The sequence below is a fragment of the Octopus sinensis genome, linkage group LG2 (assembly GCF_006345805.1).
Source record: "Octopus sinensis linkage group LG2, ASM634580v1, whole genome shotgun sequence".
Taxonomy (NCBI): domain Eukaryota; kingdom Metazoa; phylum Mollusca; class Cephalopoda; order Octopoda; family Octopodidae; genus Octopus; species Octopus sinensis.
The window spans coordinates 158431952-158448841 of NC_042998.1; the positions used below are offsets into that span (position 1 = coordinate 158431952).

Below are 16890 nucleotides of genomic sequence, written 5' to 3' on the forward strand. Positions count from 1 at the left end.
GTATGTATATATATAAACATGCACAAATGCGATCTCATATGTGAATGTATGTTAATACGTATATTAATTGCTCTGGTATAATAGTATACATTCATAGATATGATGTGTGACTCTAATGTTGCTCAAAGAAATGACAAGGACCGTTAATAGATTACACTTCTGTCGTAGGGTCAACTTAGGTGTCAATGTGGTACTAGTGATGATTTATCTGTGTCGTTTTTTCATGAGTATGTGTGGCGAAACAAATTTTAAAATATCGTGAGAAACTATTCTCGAATCTCATTTCGTTCATCAACGTTATGTTTTCCTGAAAATGTGATTATTTTCATCGTATGTAAAATATATGTATGTTTTATATATCGACGTTCTATATCAGTCATGGGCAAACTGTGGCCCGCGATTCTGAACGTCACGATTAATGAAAATTTGAATAGTTTGGGTGGTGCGGCTCGCCTGGTGATGAACCATATCTCATGGAGTTCGCTTCTTGAAAATGTTACCGATGCTTCTTATTATACTAGTAGATCTCAACCTGGGTCCATATGACCGTTGGAAGTCCATATAAGATTTTTGGGGTCTCTACACAAGCAAAATAGTAATTTGGGGCTCTACAGTCGTGTATTAGGGGTTCAGGAAAAAATTTGCTTCAGATGTATTTATTGTGAGAAGCAGCAAAATTTCTTTCTCTAACACTTTACATAGTCCATTCTACAGAGGTTAATGTGTGAAAAGCAAAAAGGAAATTATGAAAGAAGTTTCTATAAAACTAGTTTTCAAACATCGAATGGTTTTGGGGGATTCACCAGAATAGAATAGTAATCAAAAGGGACCCATAAGTAAAAAGTGGTTGAGAACCACTGATCAATTCATTGGTTATGTTATATACATTGTTTATGTGAAATTATGGGATGTCAGTCGTCGCTTTCTGTTTCTATTTTAATTTAGTTTCATTTTTAGGACAACTTTTTTTATGACGGTAAACTGCGTAGTGAACCGTGTCGTAGCAGACGAATTCGGAACGTAATGAACCAGAACAAGTAGGGCAAGACGTTTTGTTCGACGCTCTAATATCTCAGTCAGTTGTCCATCTTAAAATTATGTAATGATTTCTTACATTGACCCAGAGACTATTAATGGGGTCACGGTCAAAAAAATGAAACCAGTAAATGACTAGTGTGTATTTCAGTGACCTTATACAAACTCATTGACGTATCTGCATACCTATTTTTTATACACGCAAATGTGTGTATGTGTCTGTCTGCATGTGTGTGTGTGTGTGTGTGTGTGTGTGTATGTGCGTGCGCGTATGTGAGTGCGTGCTGCCACAATTTATTGTATCGAATTGTGACTGTAATTTATGGACATCCTGTATGTATGTATGTATGTATGTATGTATGTATGTATGTATGTATGTATGTATGTGTAAGTGTCAGTGTTGTGTGCTTGCATGTTTGTGTAAATATGTATATGTCTACGTTAACTTCGAAGTTGAGCTGCACAGATGTTGTTACCAAAAAAAGGACGCTGGTGATGATTGAAAGCTATAACTCTTTTCTTCTGTATTTTCAGCCACACCACCTTCACCCTGTGTGTCCCCTATCACAGTCGTCGCTGCAAGGTCCCCACCTCCCATCTCATCTACATCTGTCAGTGCTTCCCAGTCGGTGTCACCATCCAGCACCCTGTCATCTTCGCTAGGCGGTCATCTGAGTCACAGTAGCAGCAGTAGCAGCAGCAGTCCTCTCAAACGTCATTCGCCTGGCTTGGTGTGTGTGGTGTGTGGTGACACCTCCAGTGGCAAACACTACGGTATACTGGCATGTAACGGCTGTAGCGGTTTCTTTAAACGCAGTGTCCGACGGAAGTTGATATACAGGTGAGTTGTTTTCTTATTAAATAGAAATTTTAAAAAGAAACAATCATCTCACTAAATAAATCAGTTGAAACCATATTTTGTAATTACAATGATAATAAATATTGGTTTCAAATTTTGTCACAAAGCCATGAAGTCCGAGGACATCAACCCTAACGCTGATATAATACTTATTTTATCGACCTCGAAAGAATGAAAAGCAAAGTCAACCCCGGCTGAAATGCTGCTAAGTATATTACCCGGGGTGCTAAGGATTCTGGCAGCTAGCCACCTTAAAGAAGAACCATAAATATTACTGTATTGATCTGAACTAGAAAATATGGCTATTAATAAGTTTACTTTTTATGAAGACAAAAGACTAGAAATGTTGCAGAAAGGTATTTTAATATCGAAGGATGAACAAGGATGAGCTGGCAGAATCGTTAGCGCATCCAACAAATTGCTTAGAAGTATTACTTCCGGTTCCTTACATTCTGAGTTCAATTACCGCAGTGGTTAACTTTGCCTGTCAACCTTTCGGAGTCAATGAAATAAAGTACCAGTCAAGTATTGTGGGTAATGTTGCCGATTACCCTCCCCTCAGAATTGCTGGCCTTGTGCCAAAATTTGAAGTTATTGTGAAAGGACGGAGTCGATCAAAATCTTCGATAGCATTTTGTATTCAGAAGGTAACATAATCTTGATAAATAGCGTGAAGAATTATGTCAACCACTTTACCAGTTCTGTGACCTACCACCTTATCATTGGATAAAAGGATTGCCTTTGCTGAAGGTGGGGGGATACAATCGATTGAATCGATATTGTATATGACTGACTGTTACTTGCTTTATCCTCTCTGGAGTGGAGAAAGTGAAAAACAAAATGTCAACTTCAAAACCAGACAACCAAATACACAAACCAAATACCGTAAAGTATTTAGTGTAGCATTCTGCTTTTTCTTTTATAACATATAAGTTAAACGGATTGGTAGAAGGAATGCCTATCGCTGAATTTAGTAGCACCGAGTTTATCATCAACAAATGTTCGTTAGTAATGTTAACTAAATTATTTTCACATGAAAGGTGCTGAGCTGGCAGAATCGTTAGCACACCGAGCAAAATGGTTAGCAGCATTTCATCCGTCTATACGTTCTGAGTTCAACTTCCGCTGAGGTCGACTTTGCTTTTCATTCTTTCGAGGTCGATAAAATAAAGTATTATTTGAGCGTTGAGATTGATGTAATCGACTTACACAGTCCCCCATAATTTCTGGCTTGGTGCCAACATTTGGAACCAAATTATCTTCACATGAGAAGTAGAGACTGAAATGTCTTACTCAGAAGCACAATGCAACATTATATGTATCGGTAATTGTGGGATAGGAACTAAAGCTAAAAGTATATGTGGCTTTTAGATTATGGCATTAGTCAGAAAAGTAGTAGAGTTTCATCAGACATCTCACATATTTTAAGCTTAGTTTGACTTTTCAACGTATTAAATTGTATACGTTATTGTCAGATTTTCGGGTGTAATAGTAGTAAACCTTTATTCCCAGAATAGAAAACATTAACGTTTAGCTAAACCAAACTAGATAGCAAATAAAGGGTATTTAATTAGTCTACGATATGTTGTTCTAGACAAATATCCATGTGAGAAGAATAAATCTGTTTTTTATCCTTGTGTTCGAGGAGGATAAACTTCGCACATTAGCCCTTGGACACCCTTTTTGATAAGGAGATTAGAAAGGAAAAGGATGTTTGTGATTGATAGGGTTTATGCGAGACCTGAATTGCTAGAGGTTCGTGTAGTGAAGGAGTCCATGGAGTAGGAGATCCTCTATAAAGTATTTCATATAGGGACTAAGAAGAGAAAGACAATGTAAGTGGTAAGATGGGTGCTGATCCCAGTAGGGGTGGATAATGTAGAAGAAAACCCAACACGACAGAAGTAAATAGATAGAAATTTTATTAATTGGCTTTCTTTATTTGAATCCAGTCTTAGGATTTCAGTAAAGGAAAAACTACATTTGAAAGCTGTATTTCTTGTTGAAAAATATTTGAATATTTTAGAGTTAATAATTGCAGCTAGAATGATCCAGAATTGCTGGATATAGTGGAAGTGATTTCATGTTGATCACTTGCCGTCCAGAGTTCTTAAATAATCATTGAGAGATGTAACTTTCTTAACGTAATTTCCTTTGTTTCTAGAAACCTCACTTCTATAATAATGGCGTTGCATGAGATTTGCATATATTTAGCATAAGCAATTATATTTTGTTCAGACAGTTAATCGTAGATTTTGAAACATATTTATTTATATATTTATTCATTAGCTTTCTCTTTTTCTGAAGGGGTGGGAGAAATCATTTACGATAAAAAAGGTAAATAAATAGAATCATACTTCTTATGCAAACTTTGCTACTTTTATTCTTTTGTGGAATCAGTTGATTCCAAAATGAATAAAAACGTATTCTGTGTCAACAACAGAAATTTTAATGAATTATTTTACGGTTGTCATAAAAATAAGCCCCTTGCTCTGTAAAAGTTATGTCATTCCTAGTAAGTATGTATTATAAAGCCAATCAAAATTACAGATACATATATTGTTTATTGTACAATGGTCTTCCACTATCATCACCACCAGATAAAAAATAGATTCCTTCCACATCTTTGTATATTATCTTATCCTTATTTCTTCTAGCCAAAGGAAAGTGAAAAGACACAAGACTGACTTGTCCACAGGTGTTTACGATAAACCATTCAGTTATTTGCAGTACGTTTTCGTGTTAGATTTTAAAACAATCCCTTCATATCACCAATAATCACAGACATTAGCTTTACAATATCATCATTTTCTCCTTCACACGTTCTTGACATTTCCATAAGGTAATCAGATCGATGGTCGTTCTTGTTTTAGCAAGGAAAGAAAATCCCGTTTTGTAACGATGCAACCAAATGATCAGAAGCATCATGAAACAGCAACTCAGTCTTTTTTTTCCTTCTTTGACTCTCCTATTTTATATATCCTTTCCTTCGATTTTTATCTTTATTTATCTTTACATTACCCATACTCAGATACACACAACGCACACAAGCACTCACAATTTAAACGTACCCTCTTCCTCTATTCAACTATATTATTTCTACCACTCCTTTCTCTTTACCTTCTTTCGCTCTTCCGCCCCTCTCACGTTGTCTCGTTGAGATGCTTTCGATCTTCGAATTATAGATATTTTAGCAGTGATTAGAATTTGCCGAATGGTTTCCTAGTATGACTTACCGATTCAAATAACCGTGGTGACGATTTATAAAAAGACTGCGTATCGTGAGTAAAAAATATAAGTAGATTTATATATATGTATTTGTATATATATATATATATATATATATATATATATAAATACAAAAATATATATATATGTATATATGTATGTATGTATGTATGTATGTATGTATGTATGTATGTATGCATATATGTATATACACACATAAATACACAAACACACACACACACACACACTCTCTACCTCTTTCTCTCTCTCTCAAACACACACATATAATTAACTACTTTTTAAAAAGAGGACAAATTTCTAAAAACCAGAAAATCTATAAAAATTAAAATATCTCTGCTTCGTAGTTATTGAAGATTCTACAAGAAAATTGAAAGAAATTGAAATGGGAAGGAATTGGTAACGACAAAAAAAAACGAATAATAATAAGAATAATAAATTCAAAAAATTAAATGTTGGAAAAGAAAGAAATAAAGAAAAAAGAATAAAGAAAGAAAGGGAAGAATAATTTCTTACAATCGACACCAACATTCTCGCAGAAAGCAATGTCATCAACGACAGCACATCACTCTGTCTCCCTCGTTTCTTCGATATCTCGCCATTATCCCAAACAGCCCCTTAAATTATCGATACCAGCACCAGCTAGATCGTTTACAGCGAAGTTTGATAACTTTATTCGCCATCATCTTCTGTCTTGCAGAATGGAATTAAATGATACAATTACAGTTAGCTCACAGCTAGCGTGCACTTTTGTTGATGAGGTCAGCATGAATGAGACGATCAAAATACCCGCCTGTTCCTTATTAACCATCAACATTGACCAAATCTTCTTCTTCTTCTTCTTCTTCTTCTTCTTCTTCTTCTTCTTCTTCTTCTTCTTCTTCTTCTTCTTCTTCTTCTTCTTCTTCTTCTTCTTCTCTTCTTCTTCTTCTTCTACTTCTCTTCATCATCATCATCATCTTTTCTCATTGCTTCCTATTCCATTCGCCTCTTCCTTACCTCCTCCTCCTCCTCCTCCTCCTTATCATCATCATTACTCGTGTTTCCTTTCTCTTTTCCCCTACCACACACAGACATTTATTAATTTATTTTATTTTTCAATTTATTTTGTCTTTATCTTATTTAATCGCACTATTTTTCTGCAATAGCCGCTGCCGTTGCTGCTGCTGCTGCTGCTGTTGTTGTTGTTGTTGTTGTTGTTGTTGTTGTGTTTTTGTTGTTTTTGTTGTTGTTAGAGAGATCTATTTACTCTGTGATTGCGGCGACGATAATGAGAACGAGAGTAATGATGATATTGGATGGGGAAAGGCTGCCAGATTGTGTGACAGAAAAGGAGGAGTATGAGGAAGAGGTGGTTTATGTGGGGGAGACGAAGAGATAGAGAGAGGGGGTGAGAAATGATAGGAGAGGGAGGAAATGTAGCTTAGACCCAATTCAAATTTGATCAAGAAATTTTATGATCCATGACCTAGACGTTCCAGCTATGTCCATCCTGTCTTTTGTTTTTGGTATTTATTTTATCTTTTATTTGTTTCAGTCATTGGATTGCGGCAATGCTGCAGTACCACTTTGACGGGTTTGGTCAAACACATCATCCAATACCTTCCCTTTTTCTTTTTTTGAAGCCTGGTACATATTCTATCGTTGTATTTTGCCGAGCCGTTGTTACGGGGACGTAAACAAACTAACACCGGTTGTAAAGCGGTGGTGAGTGACAAACACAAACACACAAAGACACGCATAAATACATACATAAATACATAATACATACATGCATGCATCGATACATACATACATACATACATACATACATACATACATACATACATACATACATACATTATACCGCCTACTAAATCCACTCATAAGGCTTTCGTCGGCTCGCAGCTCTAGTAAGAAGGCAACTTCTCAGAATGCCATGCAGTGTGATAATTTATACCCGTGATAATAATATAAAAGATATGAAGGCAGCCAAACTGGTACGTCGGGAAAATTGCTTAACGACATGTCGTCCGTTTTAACGTTCTGGGTTCAAATGCTGCCGGGGTCGACTTTGACTTCCATCCTTATCGGGATCGATAAAATGCCTAACAGTTGAGCACTGGTGCCGATTTAATCGGCTTGGTCTCTACTCCGAAATTGCTGTCCAAAATTTAAGACCAATATTATAAAAGATATTCAAATACGCTTTATACTACAGACCACATTTTAAACTATAACTTTTAAATTCACAAAAGCAGAAAAAAGATAAAGGAAAAGAAAGAAAGAAAGAAAGAAAAAAGAAAGGGGGTGTAAAGCAGCAGAAGGTGGAGAGGCGGAGCGATGGGTCATAATCTGCGGGACAGATATGATATGCTCAACTGCGGCCCGCAGTAATGGCTGTTACGACGTTGCCGCTGAGAATCGTCAACGACACGCACTGCAGCAGCTATTCCACCTCTCGGTGCTTGTCCTTGTTTTTTTTTTTAAGACGACAGGCTCTGAACTGAGTGGGTTTTAGCAACTATTTCTAGTAAGTCTGGCGACTATGTTGAGTAGTGGTCCTTAACCGTGCTACGTATAAGATTTTGTCGTTAAAATTTATGCCTAATAGATTGGTTGTTTCTATAATTCACAAAATATTTAAATATTTTTTAAAATACACTCCCTAATAGTATTTAACTATAAAAATGGCTATGTAGTAAGAAGTTTGCTCCCAACCACACGGTTCCGGGTTCAGTCTCACTGCATGGAACCTTAGACAAGTGTCTTCTATTGCAGCCTCAGGCCGACCAAAGCCTATTGAGTGGATTTAGTAGACGGAAAGAAACCCGTCGCGCGGGTATCTTGGGGGGAAATTTCAAACCTGGGTTCTCATTCCTAAGGTATTTTTCGATGTTATTATTATTATTATTATTATTATTATTATTATTATTATTATTATTATTATTATTATTATTAAGCACTACGCCATATGCCCGTGGTATAGTAGTTAAGAGCGCGGGCTACTAACCACAAGATTCCGAGTTCGATTCGAAGCAGTGACCTGAACAATAATAATAATAATAATAATAACAATAACAATAATAATAATAATAATAATATAATAACAACATCAAAAATACCCCAGGAATGAGAACCCAGGCTTGAAATTTCCCTAAGACACCTGAAGAAGGCTGGATGGTATGTCAGCCGAAACGTTGTGTTAACAACAAACAAGATAACAAATATCCGTCGAATGTAAATAATGTAAATAATGTACATAATTCCTCATCGCTTAAATATAGAACTGGAAAAATATCTGTTTTCTCTGTCTTTGTCACTCTCTCTGCCTCTATCTGACTCTCTCTCAGCCTGTCTCTTTGTCTCTGTCTCTGTCTGTCTGGTTCTCTCTCTCTCACTCTCTCTTTCTTTCTCTCCTCTCCTCCTCTGCCTGTCTATCTGTCTGTGTGTGTGCATCTCTCTCTTCCTCCCTCTTTCTTTCTCTCTGTATTTTCTCCCTCTATATCCTCCCCCCTCTCTCTGTAGTGATGTCGGTGGTAATAGTAGTTGGTACACAGGTAGTGGTAATAACGCTAGTGGGATAATGGTATTAATAACGATGGTAATAATTGTAGTAGCATTATTAGTATTGATAATAGTGATGAAAAGTTATGGTAGTGTTAGTAGTGATTGTGGTGACAGTGATGGTGGTACGGGAGATGTTCTTAGTGGTGATAGTGGTAGTGGTGGTAACTGTAATTGTTTATGGAGGAGAGACGAGAAGAATTTCGACTTAAGATAAAATTTGGTTTTCTGAAATATAAACTAGAGGTATCAATGTAAAGTGCATTATGAGACTTATAAGAGCTGATATATCTAAATGGAATGTTATGACAGTCTATGTAGTTGTATGTGTGGAAGAAGGGTAAAAGTACAGAGATAAAAGTGAAGTCAAAAGCATGCTAAAAGAGATGACGATATATGAGAGATATTGAAGGAGTACCGATCAACGTTTATTAGAAAGAGCGAAAATAGAGGATGCAGAAGTAAAGAAGAGTAGTATGAATGAGGTAGTGAACAATGATTGATAATAAACGTCATCAGAGCTAAGACTGTATCTTGATAATAGTTCTTACTCATCGTTGCTGAGATATTATCATAATGTCAGTCCTTCATGAGAGCTATGATTGTTTCGGAATAATAGTCCTTCTTCACCATAGCTAAACTGTATCATAATGACAGCCCTTCCTCATCATGGCTACTACAGTGTCATAATGGGAGTCCTTCCTCGGAAGTTTCTTAGAAGATGAATTTATAAAAAATTTTTCAGAGGGTCAAGCATTTAATAATTGCTTTCTTTTTGTGCTTTTAGTAACTGTTACATAATTAATAAACAGCTTTCTCCATTACAATATAGATAAATAGAAGAGATAATATAGATAAATAGAAGGGTGTCGCGAATTGCTATTAATGTGGTCGGTACGAATGAAGGGGATGAAGTGAAAGGGATATTACAAGAAAGGGATTTTGTGTGAAAAGGAAAGAACAAAGTCAGTTTATGAAAACTTTATGTATGAAATAGAGTGAATGTGGGGCATTTGGTATGATGGCTTAGAGCAGTGCTCCGCAAATTTTTCACTTGCGGTACACTTATGTTCTTTTCAAAATTTGGCGGCACACCTGAACTAAAAATATAACTAGAAGTATAGGGAAAAAAAATTATATTCACATTACACTGCGGTGCATCTAGCATTGTCTCGAGGCACACCAGTTGGTTTAGAGAGAATATAAGGAGGGTTAAGAAATCGTGAATGGAAAGTGATGTGACAGCGGGACATGCAGTTTCTTCTATTGTCCAGACTGATTTTACAAGCCACTTGTTATTTACAAGCCAGTTCAAGTCGGCCTTGATGGAGCCGACATGTGGCCTAAGGCATTCCAACCATTTTAATATAACCATAACACTTTCTCTTGGATCACGGTATTCGATGTGTCCTTTTTTAAAGCGATAAAGTATGATTTGAGAGAGATTAGGTTGCTATTAATTACAGGCCAAGTGGCACTTTAAAAGTCTCCTTACTGGGTGCTGATAGTAGTTATAAGAAAACGAACGATGTGGACTCATTTAGAAAGTGTACTGCTGTCGTTATTGAATAATAACTAGTTCGTCCTGACAGCACAGACAACCACAACCAGTTGCTTGATAGTAATTGCCAGATCAAGGATCCCAGATATATAGAAGATACTCCTGCCTTATCAATGGAGGGCCTGGTGATTGCTTCAGGTGTCTGAGTTGAATTATTTTCTAAAGATCCTGTTTTTAATGCAGTGAATAATGTATTGAACTTTACACTGTGAACACGGGCAGCTCACCGTGAATGCACTTTTTTCGGTGTGAAATTTATCTGCTGGAAGTAAAAGGCAAGTGTAAGAATTGGAGATGTGTTCGTAAGCTTGGTTGGCCATTAAATGTAATAATAATTGAGAGTATGAGTAAAAATAAGCTAAGGTTTAGAATAAAAAAAGGTAAAATTGTGTAGGTAAAAAAATTATTAAAAATAGAAAGCGATGATACGTGTAAGGGTAAAAGCGGGGGAGGAAATAAAGTGAAAGATGGCGGTTTACGTATGCAAGCGAAGTTATTTTATAGAAGAAGAATGACAAGGGAAGATGGAGAAGAGAACATGTAGATGAATGAGTGCAGGTGGAAGGTTGAGAATGAAAACAGAATATCAAATGTGGAGGTTGAAGAGTGGAAGGATGAGAAGTGGAGGATTAGTGAAATGAGAAGTATTTTTGTAGAGAATGAATATACTAATGGCATGGCTGTGGTGGAGCTGTTGACTGAGGTGGTAGAGGTAAAGCTGGCGAAAGAAGCAATTATGATGATTATGTTAGAGAAGATAATAATAAAATATAAAGGGGGAGATGATGACGATCATGATGACAATGAGGGGGCGAATATTGGTTTCGATGATAATTATGATGACGATAATAGTGGTGAAGGGTGTGGACAGGCGAGTTACAAAGGATTAATTAGAAGGCTGACGACGACGACTACTACGACGAAGATGATGATGATGATGATAGCGGTGTGTTAGTGATTTTGACCCTGAAGCATGTTTACTTGGTGACAAATAATTGAGACTGAGAAAGTGCGAAGCATTGTAGGAAAAGAAAGGGTGGTGAGTAGAGATTTGTAAAATAATTAGAATCGCTCACCATGTGTAGATACTATTGCGTATGTGTGTATACGTGCGTGTACGTTTGAGTATGTCTGTTTATGGGTGTGTTCGTCTGCGCGGTACACACGCGCGTGTGTGTGTGCCAGAACGCTTTTGTGATTCAATGTCTATGTGTCTATGCGAATAGGGTATTATCTATTCACATACATTGATATATATGCTTCTGCCGAAACGACTGTGTGAGCGTATTTTTTCTGTACGGTATACAGTAATCCCTCGCCATATCGCGTTTCACCTAACGCGGAGGTTTCGGAACGTAACAACCGCGATGGCCGAGGAATTACTGTACAAACACAGACACACATACATACGAATATATATATATATATATATATATATATATATATAAACCCCCGCGTATATAGATAGATAGATAGATAGATAGATAGATAGATAGATAGATAGATAGATAGATAGATAGACAGATAGATAGATCTATTAGTGAAATGAAGTGTATCTTTGTAGAGAATGAAAATACTAATGCGGTGGAGGTGGTAGTGGCCGTGGTGGAGCTAGTAACTGAATTGGTAGGGGTAAAAGTGGTAAAAGAAGTAATTATGATGATGATGATGTTTTTGAAGATAATGATGAAGGACATATGGGGAGTTGATGATGACGATCACGAGAATGAAGAGGAGAATGTTGGTTATGATGATAATTATGATGACGATAATAGTGTTAAAGGGGGATTATATATATACATACATACACACGCGTGCATGCATGCGTGTGTGTATTCCCATCTGAGGAGAGAATTCCAGTTAGTGTGACGCTGCAATTTCCGGTCCTCAAAGGAAATCGTTACTTTATAGAAGTTCTGAACTCTCTATTTCATTGAGGTAGTCATATTGTATAGTGGAGTAGTACACCAATGGCCGCTTGTTACTGATACATACATACATACATACATACATACATACATACATACATGTGTATATAAGTACATGTACATGTACATGCATATATGTGTATATAATCTATCTATCTATCTATCTATCTATCTATCTATCTATCTATATCTATCTATCTATCTATCTATCTATCTATCTATCTATCTATCTATATATATATATATATATATATAATATATATATATATATATATATATATATATATATACTAGCAGTATTGCCCGCTCGTGCGTTCTATGCACGCGCGAATTAAGCTAAACTTGGATGAAGTTCAATCAAAATTCAATTATTTTGGTTATAAAATCAAGCATTTAATGCCCTCCATTTTTGCGCTTATGTGTTCCATTTCCTCAATAGGAAGTACGTAGAAGCGTTTCATAAATTTTTGTTGATCAAATAATTGCATTGTTGAATTATTCTTTTAGGTCAGTATTTTTCAACGGGGATTTCAGGGGAGAGTTTCAGGGAGTCGCTGGCGATGCATCGTGATGATCAAAAATCCGGCCTGCTAAAATTTGGTTAAAGTGATTCAAACTGCACATTCTACGCAAAATGGTCACATTTAATTCAAAGCGTTAAAAATGTTATGGAAACAATTGGTATGTGTTCACAAAGTCCAAACGATTAATACGAAAAAACCCTCCAGGCTACATCCCGAAAATTCATTTCTTTGCCGAATTTCTACAATGTTTACGGCGATTCGTTTTTATGTCTTGATTTTTTATTTTTCATGCAATTTACGCATGCTTGCACGCGTGGTGAACACAGTTCGCGACAAACAGTTGACTGAGTAAAGTGCACTATTCAATGCATGGGATAAGGCCGAAACAAACACATTATCGATTTTTGCACTTGCGAAATGAATTTCGGAACAGAAATAGCGCAGTTCAATTTTCATTCGCGTAAACTTTAAGCGACCCATTTTTGGTGGTTCTACGATTTGTTGGCTAGAAGGAGATGTGCCGGGAAGTTAAACACACAGACACACACACAGATACACACACAGACACACAAGTTGACTTTTATATATATAGATATATATATAGGCGTAGGAGTGGCTGTGTGGTAAGTAGCTTGCTTACGAACCACATGGTTCTGGGTTCAGTCACACTGCGTGGCACCTTGGGTAAGTGTCTTCTACTATAACCTCGGGCCGACCAAAGCCTTGTGAGTGGATTAGGTAGACGGAAACTGAAAGAAGCCCGTCGTATATATATATATATATATATATATATATATATTCAGATGAATATGGTACTTATGTTGAGACACCAGAATTTAGTACGGTATTATCCATACAAGTTCAAAATAAAGTGATTAAAATCAAAATAAGCAACAAGGATATCCAGAGGCAATGCAGTACGTTCGTTTCAAGGAACTTCATTTAATTGAACAATGAAAGTGAACAATGCAATCGTTACCTTAATTTAGATACAGAGCAATCCTCAGCTGCATAAAAACATAGAATTTAATTAAATGGACACATTAGTATAATTTTATCTAGAACCTCCAAGAAAGTATGGAGATAGACAAAGAACCTGCCGTTTTCACTTCAGCTTAGAAGCTACTAGGGTATCAGGAAGAAAAAACTTGTTAGAGATCTAGCTTGTCCGTGTGTTTGGGGTCAGTTTTAATTTATAGTCTTGTTCATCAAACCTTTGTATATCTAAAGCCAAAAGAACAAGGACTTCAGTTTTCAATTAAATGGAGCTGCTTGAAACGATCGTACTGCATTACCTCTGGATATCCTTGTTGCTTATTTTGATTTTATATGTATGCATATATATATATATATATATGCGCGCAGGCGTGGCAGTGTGGTAAAAAACTTGCTTCCCAGCCACATGCTTCGGGGTTCTGTCCGCTGCGTGTCACCTTGGGTCTCTTCTACTAAAACCCCGGGCCGATCAAAAGCTTGTGAGTGGATTTGGTAGACGGAAACTGAAAGAAGCCCGTCGTGTATATATATATATATATATACACACACACACATATGTATATATATATATGTGTGTTATGTGTGTGTGTATGCATGTATGTATTTATATGTGCACATATATACAGATGTATATTTATGTATATGTGCATGCCTTAATCATGCATATATATATATATTTATCCACACATGCTTGGAACTTCTTTGTATTCGAGTGACTGAACAAATATTATCATCTTGCACAGTTTGTGTACTTTTGTCACTCAAATGAATGATGGTGCACTGTGCGCCTAAGTGAGTATTCATGTTGCTTGTATATATATCCCACCCTTGCCTTATACTTCTGTCTGCCTATGCGTATATGTTGTGCTCATATTTCTGTGTCGTTGTTCGGGAGTCTTTTCAACTGATATAATGAACATTTGAATTGAATCAACGAATTGCTATGATATTGCGTTATATAAAGAGAGTGAATGCGGCGGAGAGATAGTGCAGTTGAGAACGGATGCGGTGGATGGGAGAGTGCAGAAGATGTCCACTAACAACAAAACAATAAAGCAACATCAATAAAAGGAGAACTTATAGTAGATAATTAGAAGTGTGAATTAGAAATGGGTGTATTGAAGATTAAGTGATGTGTGTTTAATTGTTTTAGAGGATATGTAGGAGGCGGGAACAAAACAACTATTCTAATATTTTTCGTCCTACGTTTACTCTTCGTTCAACATGTTTAATTGTTCCTGATACTTTGCTTGTAGTTGATATATAATACTAACAACAACAACAATAATAATAAGGATAATAATAAATGTGTACGCATTGTATGTGTATATATATATATATATAGAGAGAGAGAGAGAGAGAAAGAGAGAGAGAGAGAGGAGCACTCTGTCGGTTACGACGACGAGGGTTCCAGTTGATATGATCAAGAGCAAGTGGCAGAGAACTCCACAGACACGTGTACTCTGTGGTTCTCAGAAAGATTTGGCGTGACACAGTGTGACATGATACTCTTCTGGTTTGAATGTTCTATGAAGAAAACTTATTAAAATCAAGATGCATGGAGTAAATCTGGTTTTGGTATATTCCGTTCTTCTCCCTACTTCTCCCTACCACCTCTTTCTCTCTCTTTCCTACCATTCTCCCCCTCTCTCTATCTCTCTCCGTCTCTCTCTGCCTTTGTGCATCTTGACGTTCTCTCACTAGTCTAACTTATTCACCTACCAATGAATCAGGTTCCTCTATTAAAATTCAATTTGTTTGTTTGCCTTCGCCTTCGTATGGCGGAGATAATTTATCTTAATCCCAAATGAATGCAACATTTCTTACCTATGCAAAATATATGTTATTATAAAAATAGCTTTACCTTTTATTTAAAAAAAAATTAATTAAAATACATGTATTTTTTACATGAAATTTTATCTGGGTAACTAGAAAAACAGAGGATGAAACTCTAAAGATAATATGTATTTGTCATATTGTAGCGGTCTATCATCACAATAGTTACATCGCAACAAAAAATATTTTAATAGAACTAAGTACCGAGTTTTTACATGGTCATTCGATGTGCAATTCTCCCTCAAATAGTAAGTGGTGAAAGAAGCAATTATGATGATGATGATGATGAGGACGATGTTAGTGAAGATAATAATAAATGATAGAGGGGGAGTTGATGATGACGATCATGAGAATGAAGAGGAGAATGTTAGTTATGATGATGATTATGATGACGGTGATAATGGTGCAGGGTGATTACATGTGTTAACATGCGCATCATTGCGGCGATATAAACTTCATTTAATCAAGATACTCGTGGCCTGATGAGTAGCCTGCGGCATACACCTCGCTTGGATATTTACCCCATCCAATGGAAAAACGAATGATGATGACCTTTATGAAGAAAAAACCCCACGGGTCACGGTTAGATAGTTTTTGACCATAGTTCTACTGCATCCGGTTGTTAAATAATAACATATTGCATTTCTTGATGGCTAAATTATAATATATATATAAACTGCCGAGAATCGAACAAGTATTGCAATGCATTCTAACTGTGTTTCGAAATATTCGTTCATCTCTCAGCAGTTCGTTTTCAAATGCTTTCGATGTGTGTGCGTGATTGACCCACTCTACCGCTTGACAACCGGTGTTGGTGTGTTTATGTCTCTATAACTTAACAGTTCAGAAAACAGAATGTACCAGAAAAAGAGGATGTACCAAGCTTAAAAAAAAAGAAGTAAAAATCAGGTATTGGGGTCGATTCTTTTCGACTAAAAATTTTTAAATGCCGTGCCCCACATAGCCGCTGTCTAATAACGGAAACGAATAAAAGAATAAAATAATATGTTTTGTAGCTTACTTGCATATATTACTGACCTCGAAGACTACATGTCCTGACAAAGTTCCAATGTCACGAAATATTGGAATTTACAGCTGTTTGTCACGATCAGAAATAGGCGATGAATTGCCAAAAGGATGTCTATTTAAAGTAGTGTACGAGTTTGTAATTCGCAAACAACGGTCAAATGAATATATGGATCAATTCTTCCTGGTTAAAGACTGTTGCTTTAAGGCCTTACCGTCCAAATTTCATACGAAAAATTTAATAAGTGATTCTTTTATTTATGGAATAATGTCGACCAATATAAGACGTATTCTATCCCCATATAAAACACTAGACGAGGAACTTGTAATGTT

General features: G+C 36.3%; 1 protein-coding gene across 1 annotated transcript in view; it reads left to right on the plus strand.

Moving 5' to 3' along the window:
* Positions 1-1556: 1556 nt before the first annotated feature.
* Positions 1557-16890, plus strand: part of LOC115226597 (photoreceptor-specific nuclear receptor) — a gene marked incomplete at its 5' end in the record, with an annotated part of 205353 nt that continues 190019 nt past the window's right edge. The window contains one exon of the mRNA XM_029797613.2: positions 1557-1876. Coding sequence (XP_029653473.2) covers positions 1557-1876 — 320 coding nt within the window. The remainder of the gene's footprint in view (positions 1877-16890) is intronic.